The 10,000-nt window shown below is 47.0% G+C and overlaps 1 protein-coding gene across 2 annotated transcripts in view; it reads left to right on the top strand.

The window, feature by feature from the left end:
• Nucleotides 1-10,000, top strand: part of LOC108440485 (protein FAM124A) — a 35,766-nt gene that overhangs the window by 20,896 nt on the left and 4,870 nt on the right. For both annotated transcript variants that reach the window (XM_017719360.2, XM_017719359.2), the window contains one exon: nucleotides 6,297-7,048. In XM_017719360.2, the coding sequence (XP_017574849.2) occupies nucleotides 6,297-7,048 (752 nt within the window). The remainder of the gene's footprint in view (nucleotides 1-6,296; nucleotides 7,049-10,000) is intronic.

The following is a 10,000-nucleotide window of genomic DNA, read 5'->3' as shown; positions in this document are numbered from 1 at the left end:
GGGCGCTCTGATAAACAGCAGGGGGAGCTCTGATAAACAGCAGGGGGCGACTCTGATAAACAGCAGGGGGCGACTCTGATAAACAGCAGGGGGAGACTCTGATAAACAGCAGGGGGAGGTCTGATAAACGGCAGGGGGAGCTCTGATAAACAGCAGGGGGTGACTCTGATAAACAGCAGGGGGAGCTCTGATAAACAGCAGGGGGGCGACTCTGATAAACAGCAGGGGGAGCTCTGATAAACAGCAGGGGGAGACTCTGATAAACAGCAGGGGGCGCTCTGATAAACAGCAGGGGGAGACTCTGATAAACAGCAGGGGGCGCTCTGATAAACAGCAGGGGGAGCTCTGATAAACAGCAGGGGGAGCTCTGATAAACAGCAGGGGGCGACTCTGATAAACAGCAGGGGGCGACTCTGATAAACAGCAGGGGGCGCTCTGATAAACAGCAGGGGGAGCTCTGATAAACAGCAGGGGGCGACTCTGATAAACAGCAGGGGGCGACTCTGATAAACAGCAGGGGCGACTCTGATAAACAGCAGGGGGCGACTCTGATAAACAGCAGGGGGAGCTCTGATAAACAGCAGGGGGCGACTCTGATAAACAGCAGGGGGAGCTCTGATAAACAGCAGGGGGAGTTCTGATAAACAGCAGGGGGCGACTCTGATAAACAGCAGGGGGAGACTCTGATAAACAGCAGGGGGCGACTCTGATAAACAGCAGGGGGAGCTCTGATAAACAGCAGGGGGCGCTCTGCTAAACACTGATTGTCGACTTTGATTGAGTAGGTTAAGATTTCCTAACTGGAGATCAGATGTTGTAAGATCAGATAAAATTCCTAAATTAAGATCAGATTTGATTGTTTAATATGAATCTGTCACAAATCTTATCCTGACCTGCCAGAACTAAAGACAGAAAGAGAGGAAGTTTCTGGAATTCGGCTCCAGGAGTCCAAGTGATCTTGTGTTAGCAGCATCATGTGATTTAGGGAGTCCTGACCTTTAATTCAGTATTAAAGCAGTGCAGTAATGGACCTTTCTCAGGTGTGTGGTCAGGTGTGTGTGTGTGTGTGTGTGTGTGTGTGTGTGTGTGTGTGTGTAAGTCTGTAAGAGCACAGCGTTCCCTCGCCCTGCCATGCCCTCAACCTTAAACAACAAACAAAGTGGGACACGTCCCCCGAGTGAGAGGAGAAAGAGGGAGCAGGAGGAGGGGATGAAAGCGAAAGCTGGAGTTGTAGGTGCAGCTCAACGTTACGTACGCAGGAATCTGACTGATTTCAGGGAGAGGGATCCTCAGGGAGACGTTTTCCTCCTCACCTCTCATTCCACCTCCTCACTCGGAGGACAAGACCAAAAATAAGCCATTCAGAATGAAGTGATCCTGAACAAAGTGAACTGTGAGTTAAATCGGTGAGCCACAGTTGCTGAACATTATTTTAAAATATTTTTAAATGAATGAAATAAGGCCACCGAAATACAGGCTGAGGTCAAGTCCTAGTTCTTATTTTCACCCCTTGTTTTTGAGTGCTGCCCCTTGTTACTGAGCTACAGGGCAGGGGTTGAGATCTTCCTCTGAAATGAGCCCCTCTAATAAAAGAGCACCACTTCATTAACAGCTACTAGCGCCGCTCTGTAGGCGACCCTGCCCGTCTGCAGGGACAGCAGAGGAGGGGAAAGTTCAGCTCCTCACTGCTGGGCTTTAGTTACATTTAGGGATCATACGCCTTCAAAGAGGGGGGCAGTGATTTATTATCACCCCCCCTAATTCTTCAGTGATATGAAGCTGAAGTCAGAGATTCTCCAGATTCTTGTTAGAATTAAATTCGAACCTTAAATGGTGCAGCAGTTCTGATGCCTGAGGAGCCAGAATCCACCTGCTGCTCCATTTAAGGTGGAAATGTATTTACAGAGACGTCAGCACTGCTCGTGATTTATTAGTCATGAAAAAGCCCAAAATACACAGGATCAACATTAATAAACTGAAGGAATATGATGGTTATTGTGATTTATTAACAGAGAAAATTCTCACATTTGTGGGTTTCTTTGGTCTCTTGTTCTCCGTCTCACCGGTTTTTCTCATATCTCTCCGTTTGGAGGGTCATTTAACCCCAACACTTCACCCCACCCCTCTATCCCAACAAGACTCGGGACACCCCACCCTAGACGAGCACACGCAGTGGTAGGGATGAGGGGTGAAATGGGACTGAGCCTAAATCTGACCTCTTGCTTGAAGCTCTGTTTAAGTGGATTTAGAGTAAAACTTTTCATTTTAAATTAGAGATGAAATAACTGTGTAGATGTCAAACCAGTCAGAGAGCCTTTATAACATACATACATACATGAGACAAAGCCAGCTGAGTATGAGACAGTAGCCATGTTTACATGCAGCCTAATAATCCATTAATAATCTGACTAATAGCTCAATCGGAATATAATATATCCATGTAAACACTTTAGTCTAAATAGTCCCGTCTGATTGAGGCCCTTCAGAATCCTGTTTCTATCTGATTGAATGAGGTGGGTAATCCCGTTAAATAGAAGGATAATATCCGTGTAAGCTCCTGTATCCGATTACATTCCTATCGGAAAGTTTCAGCCCGTTCTGCATGTGCGTTGTGTCACAGTGAGAGTTTATACCGTTCAACACGGCGGAGCAGAAACTGGTCTGCAAAGGAGACGAAGTTCATGCTCTGATCTTTAAAAGACGGCGGTGGGACGGACGTAGTCTCTGGACGGAGTCTCTGGACGGAGTCTCTGGACGTAGTTCTGTAATCAGAATGGGTTTAATCAGACTGGAGAAAATCTTTGCAGGGAAAAGACACTAATTCACAGTTCGGCACCGGAGAGTCTCAGTCTTGTTACATACTGAGGCTTATTATTCAGTAACTGCAGGGACATCAGAGCAAATCGGATTGTTCTTATGTTATTCTTAGGTTATAGAAGTGTGTAATAAACCTTTGGCCTGCTGCTGATCTCTGGCCTTTTCAGCAGCTGGATCACAGCTGTTACCCTCTGTGTTTACTCTGGAACAGCGAGATGCTACTGGCCACGGTCAGTTTGTTTTGAGCTACAAGCAAAAAGGAATAAGCAGCTGTGATGCTGTCTTTGAAAGCACACGAAGGAAAGTGCTTTTAATAGATCTAGTATCAAGTTCTAGCTCTGATTTTTGGCAGCAACGTAGAGCAAACACTGCACAATGTGAGTGTGTGTGTGTGACTGTGTCTGTGTGTGACTGTGTGTGTGTGTGTGTGTGAGTGTGACTGTGTGTGTGTGACTGTGTGTGTGAGTGTATGTGTGACTGTGTGTGTGTGTGCATGTGTGACTGTGTGTGTGAGTCTGTGTGTGTGTATGTGTGACTGTGTGCGTGTGAGTCTGTGTGTGCGTGTGTGTGACTGTGTGTGTGTGTGACTGTGTGTGTGTGTGTGTGACTGTGTGTGTGAGTCTGTGTGTGTGTGTATGTGTGACTGTGTGTGTGTGTTTGTGTGTGTATGTGTGACTGTGTGTGTGTGTGTATGTGTGACTGTGTGTGTGTGTGTATGTGTGTGTGTGTAGGTGTGACTGTGTGTGTGTGTGTGTGTGTGACTGTGTGTGTGTGAGTCTGTGTGTGTGTGTGTGTGTGTGACTGTGAGTGTGTGAGTCTGTGTGTGTGTGTATGTGTGACTGTGTGTGTGTGCATGTGTGACTGTGTGTGTGTGAGACTGTGTGTGTGTGTGAGTCTGTGTGTGTGTGTATGTGTGACTGTGTGTGTGTGTGTGTGACTGTGTGTGTGTGAGTCTGTGTGTGTGTGACTGTGAGTGTGTGTGAGTCTGTGTGTGTGTGTATGTGTGACTGTGTGTGTGTGTATGTGTGTATGTGTGACTGTGTGTGTGTGAGACTGTGTGTGTGTGTGTGTGTATGTGTGACTGTGTGTGTGTGTTTGTGTGTGTATGTGTGACTGTGTGTGTGTGTATGTGTGTGACTGTGTGTGTGTGAGTCTGTGTGTGTGTGTGTGTGTGTGTGTGAAGTTCAGCAGAAATACTGACCTTATTGGCCGCCGAGCTGCCGCATTCCTCTGGGGTCACTAACGAGCTGCTAACGCAGCTAATGAGTCCACAGTGAACAGCACACAGCTTCGTTACACACAGCAGCACTGAAAAGACTCCATTCATCCCCCAGAAGCCTTTGCACTTTGTCCACTGCCTGTGTTTGGTTGTGTAATTGTGGGTGTGTTTCATCACATTAAACGAGCTCATTTTAAATATGGTCTGTGATCCACATGCAGGCCCAGGACTGGACAGCACACCGGACCTTTATTACTACATTCATATTGATTTTAATCATTAATACTGTAGCGGTCACTCTGTTCACCGCTCATTGGTCCACTCTTAGCCCTGAGCCTGACCTTTTTACAGGAGAATACCTTACTTCAGTGGCTGAGACGTAGACAAGGTCACTCAGAGTGGCCAGACACAGCGCTGCACAAACCAAATATTTTGATGGTCAGTTATTCGTGTAAATCAGTCGACTAATGAGTGATTAATTCGCTTAAATATTAAAAGCTGTGAGAATAAAATCTCGTAACACTTCCCTGCCGTTTTACTGGGGCACGCGGTATATGAGGGTAAGCTGAGCTGCTGCTGATGGAAGTCACTTATGACGCCGTTATAAAGCGTCTCGTTTAGCGTTATTTCAAAATCGTGAAAGCTGTTTGCTTTACATGCTTCCCAAGTTACTGAACACGGAATCAGTTTTCAGCTCCACCCCCGGCTCAACTTTGAAAAATGCTCAAAAGTGGGCGGGGCGCTGGGAGGGGCACTGCAGTGATGTATGGGTTTGGAGGTGGGGCAGCAAGGGAAGCCGGGTGGCTGGGCTGCCGGGTATTTAGAGCGCACATTAAAATATTGAGAGACAGAATCAAACGAGTCTCACGAGGCTGAACATTCTTCTCCACCACCCTCCCCACCTTCAGCAAGGGAAGGAGTTTCTGATCAGCCAGTGAGTCTCGAGCCTCACCCGTATTAGTCCATGACATGAGAGTTAACGTAGTGCCGAAAACGATTAGCGGTGAGCGGCAGAGGCACCGAACGGTAGAATATTCCCTAAAACCGCCACAGCCAGCTTCTAATGATCTGTGCAGCAGATCCATATCCTGATTACTTAGGTGCTCTGAATTCAGAATGAATGAAGTGACTGTAATCCAGGATTTGCTGTAGTAGCCCTGAATCCTCATGTTCTGCAAGCTGCTCGTGGCCTCATCGCTGTATGGAGATGTGGAAGTATCCTCCCTGAATCAGGTATTTCAGGTCACCTAATCGCTCATTTGTGAGGAGGTGCTGGAGGTGTTCAGCTCAGCGTGAGTGCAGTTCTCTCCTCACTCTTGGCTCCTTTGTTTTCATATATATGAGTGCAGAATGAGTAGGGAGTCATCAGGGGGCGGTAACGCTGTTTGACTCATTTGCATACTGTGAGAGTTGGCACTGCAGAGGCAGAACTGACGATAATGATATTCTTACAGTTTGAAAGATGTGATCACATTGTAAACAAGGCTGGTATATTTTATTATTACAGAGCAGAGCATTTCAGCTGGTCTTAGGGTGGAGTTGCTCTTTAAGGTGGAACAGGAAATTTCTAAAAAGAAGCTGGTGAATTAGAAGCGACTTCAGCCTCATAAAAAGTCGAATGTTGAGAGACATTTTAGAAGAAACTGATCTACTTTAGTGGAAAAGTTTCCTGCTGGAGATGTGAGAAAAGTGTTTATAGCTGAGCTGAAGCTCAAAGCAGAGCAAAGTCAGTCTGAGTTTTCATTAATATTATATTTTTGGTCTATACTAGTGCATTAACACATACTGAGACACATTCACAGCCAAGATGGTAAAATGGACATTAAATGTTGTGGCTTCCGAAGTGGTTTAATTTTTATTGAAAGGACAAAATGGCTCTTCTTAACATTTGGGTTTTGACCCCTGGATTATCTGTTCACATGTGGAATAGACATTTGACACAATTTTAAAATACCATCATACCGTCATACGGCCATACGGCCCAAGCCTAATCATTACACCTCTTCAAGCTGCAGCGTCGTTTAAGCAGTGTAACGTTTTAATGTGCTGGCTCAGTCGACCAGCTGTCTGAGAAAAGCTTTCCAGGATGAGTGAACAGCATTTTTAACTAAGGTGACCAGATTTCTGAACTGAAAACGGGACATTTTCGGTTTGGCGGTCAAAAACAGGATTTTTTGATCTGTCAGTAAGAAAGTTCTTATGAAGTGCTTTGACATTTCCTGCTCAAAGTCACCGTTCTTTTTTTCCCCTTTGCCCCAAGGTGATTTGTCCATGGGGGACCTACAGGACCCCTTCCTTGTGTCCATCCACATCATCGCAGACCCAGGTCAAGCCAGGACACTTCAGCGTGCCGCCGACCAAGTCCTGTCTTGGCTCCACCCGGAGCTCACTCTCTTCAGGGTGTCTGAGCGTGCCGCCGGGCCGCCCAGGAGGTCCAAGCTCCGGCTGGACGCTCCCTCGCCCCAGCCGGCCTTGGCCGTCATCCTCTTCCTGCAGGAGGACTATGGCGGCGAGGAGAACCAGGAGCGCCTCCACGGTCATCTGAGACGACCACCGTGGCGCTACCACCACACTGAGCGAGTGAACGGCCGCGGCCTTTTGCCCCTTTCGTCTGCCAGCCAGGACTTCTTTACTCTGGCCCCCGGCACGCCACTGTGGGCCCTCCGGCAGGTCCACTACGGCAAGGAGATCGTCCGCTTCACCATATACTGTCGGCACGAAACCTACAGTGAGCAGGTGCAGCTATACAGGCTGCTGATGCGCCGCAGGCTCGCCCAGAGGAAGGAGGACTTCTGCTTCTGCGTGGTCTTCTCCAACCGCGACACGGAAATCCAGCTGTCCTTCAAACGGCTGCCGCGGGGACAGAAACCCACCCCCACAGAATGCGCCATAATGGAGATACGCGTGAGGGACGTGGGGGGGCTTGTACCGCTGCTGCCCCATCCCTGTACGCCCATCAGCGACATACGCTGGCAGACAGAGGACTACGATGGGAACAGGATACTGCTGCAGGTGAGAATGTGTGTGAGTTTGTGTATTTGTAGCTGTTTAGGAATTTTTAAGAGAAAGACTTTCCACCTTGAACTGAGCTGTAAGTGATCCTAGGAGCTGGCAGTAAACCTGCCTCGGCTGAGCGAAGTGATCTGGGACGCTTCAAGAGACTTGGCAAGATACGCCGGGCCAAATATCAATAACAAGAGCTGAACAGGATGAACAGGAATCCGGTGTAAACGAAAGGTCTTTTAACGCTGACTCTAATTTCTACATGGCATGTTGTCTTATCAGGTGTTCTTCTGTAGAGTCTCTGTTCTACTGCGGTTCTGCGCTCTTCCTCGCAGTAACTGAGATCTTCCTCATCTCCTCTCCGGTCTTCAGTGTGAGGAATGAGGAACAGTCTCTCTTCACTCCAAACTCTTGGGAAACTGGGCGAGTTTTCCGGTTTTCAGATCTGCTGCAGCTCATTGGAAAGTGTTGCAAAGGAATCCAGGCAGAGTTACGGTTTCTAGACTATGAAAGACCGACTGGGTGAGCCAGTCTGCTACAGCACTACCCTGAGGCAGAGCAGAGCTGCAGCTCTAGTTAGTTAAGACCACCAGAGACAGAAGCTGATAAACAATCAGCTTCACTGAGTCTAGATTTGAGCAACTAATGAACAACTTAACGTCATAATAAATTTGTTTTCTGGGGCCCCAGAAATTTGATTTTGAGACGTTCAGGGGGTCCAAGAAACCAATTAGGGGGTCCTGGACACACCTTAGTTGTATATATACACTAAAAATGAATGCTTGTTGCTGTTTTATGTCTGAAAAGAACAGTTGGACTGTTACTGTGAGGTTGGCAGTTTAGGGGTTGATAATGTTTTAAGTTAACACCGGAGTGCAGAGGCATCAGAATCTACTTCACTCGGCTCTTTTAAATGTGATGCGCACTTGATGTCAAACATTAAAAATCAATGATTCTAAAAATATGTGAGTAAATGGTCAAAAACCAAAGTCAGACTGTAAAAACTCACATGGCATTAGAACAGAAAACTCGACTTCACTGGGACTCAAATGACAAACTAGCATCCAGGTTTACACCAAAGTCCTTAACCGGAGCTTTCGTTGCACAGAAAAACACTGAGCCCAAAGAAACGTGTGCAGGCAGACTGTGGACCCAACAGCACCGGACAGTATTCGCACAACCCAGACGGAGCATCCGTAGAAAGGTGGCCATATCGTTGACGTTGTGTCAGTATAGCATGTTTAAGCCGTCACTGCTGGCTGTGGCCTTCAAACCAAGATACTGAAGGAAAGGTCCTTTTGATCTGAGGTGTTCATCTGTACCAACTTATCTCTGATCCCTATAATTAGTGATATTCTGTCTTTTGGACCATCAGCGACACCATCAAACACTGTTAGGATGGGTTTAGTCAGTCTTAACCTGATGTTAGGTCATTTGTGTGAGCCCTGCTGACTCTCTGGAGTCTCGACTGCACTCTCTGCCTAAAGCTAAAGCAGATCTAGACATAGTTAGATTGCAAAATTGATAATCAAGGGCAAATCAGAATCTGTCCTTCACCAGCTGTCTACCTCTAACAAGATGATGCAGGCGAGCTTTGGTCTGGGCCCATATGTCAAACCAAGGGCCCACAGGCCTCGTCACCCCTGGCATGATCCTATTGGGCCCTTGAAATTATTTTAGTTTTCTATTCATATTAACCTGTTCCACAGTGTGCTGGACTCCAGTCCTCAGCATACACTGCAACATAATGTGCTCTCCCACCCCCTTCCTGACAACAGTCTATAGGACAGCACTTACACCACGATTCCACACAACTCCACACCTGTCATATCACCAAACACACTGTCCGAGTTTCAGCTACAGGTCAACCAACTTAAACACTATAAACACTCAGCAGCTCAGAAACCGATCACAACAATTACTGAACTTAAAGCAAATGTAAATAAGCTCACCTGAGACTGAAACTTACCTGATAGCATGTAAAAGCTCCACAAGCACGAATAACAGCTGCCACTGGATTCGGCGTGGACTGGATGAATTTCCGGATGTAGGGATGTCAGTGTTCAGCTTTGTTCACGCAGTTCGGCCAGATTTCATGGAGCCTTCTCTGCGTCTTACTTGCTGTTCCAGGGAGTCCCTCAGATCTTCAAGAGGATTCTATAGGATGTAAGATTCTGCCCACTCCTGAATGTTCATCATGCCAATCAGTCACATCTGCAGCCCTGTAAACATGAGAACTGTCATTTTGGAATACAGGGATTGGAATGTTATGTTCCGGTGAGATGAAGAGCAAAAGGCCAAACCTGGTTGTCCAGTGGATCAGTGAGGCACTGTGGTTCAGGTCTCTGTCCATCAGTTTGGTCTTTTGGCCACAATTCTGAGGAAAATTTCCTGTAGACGGGGAATTTTGCCACTGCTGGTCGACCCGTATGACCGTACACTTCGATACACCTGCGGGTTCAGCTACTTCCTGCACTCTGTGGCCTTTGGTGCCGAAATGCATGACTCCTTTTGGCCAATCAGGAAAATCTGCTTTGTGACCCATTTCCTGCACTTTAAATGAGACATTCACTGCACTGCACCTCCTCTTCTCAATCCATGAATCCTGTCACACACCCTGCAGGTATTTATAGCCTGATCGTCCTCGTGCAGAGTCATCCGTAGGAGCCTGACATTACTGCCCCCTTAAACACACAAGGAGAGTGTGTGTGTGTGTGTGTGTGTGTGTGTGTGTGCGTATCCTCATGAGATAATGAGACTGATCCTCAGCATGTGATGATAACTACATGAAGCTGCTTTGGATCTGCTGACAGAGAAGAGGAATGACTTCATCAGAAAGAAGAGCAAAGGGGATGAAATCCTTGGGAGCAAAATTTAATGGTCATTATTACAAAAACAACAAAATCAGCAAAAACCTTGTAGCTGAATGGCCCAAACTCACAGTGAGCTTTAGACACAGAC

Source organism: Pygocentrus nattereri, chromosome 6 (genome assembly GCF_015220715.1).
Source record: "Pygocentrus nattereri isolate fPygNat1 chromosome 6, fPygNat1.pri, whole genome shotgun sequence".
In the NCBI taxonomy this organism is placed as follows: Eukaryota; Metazoa; Chordata; class Actinopteri; order Characiformes; family Serrasalmidae; genus Pygocentrus; species Pygocentrus nattereri.
This window is presented reverse-complemented; position numbering and strand designations above follow the sequence as displayed.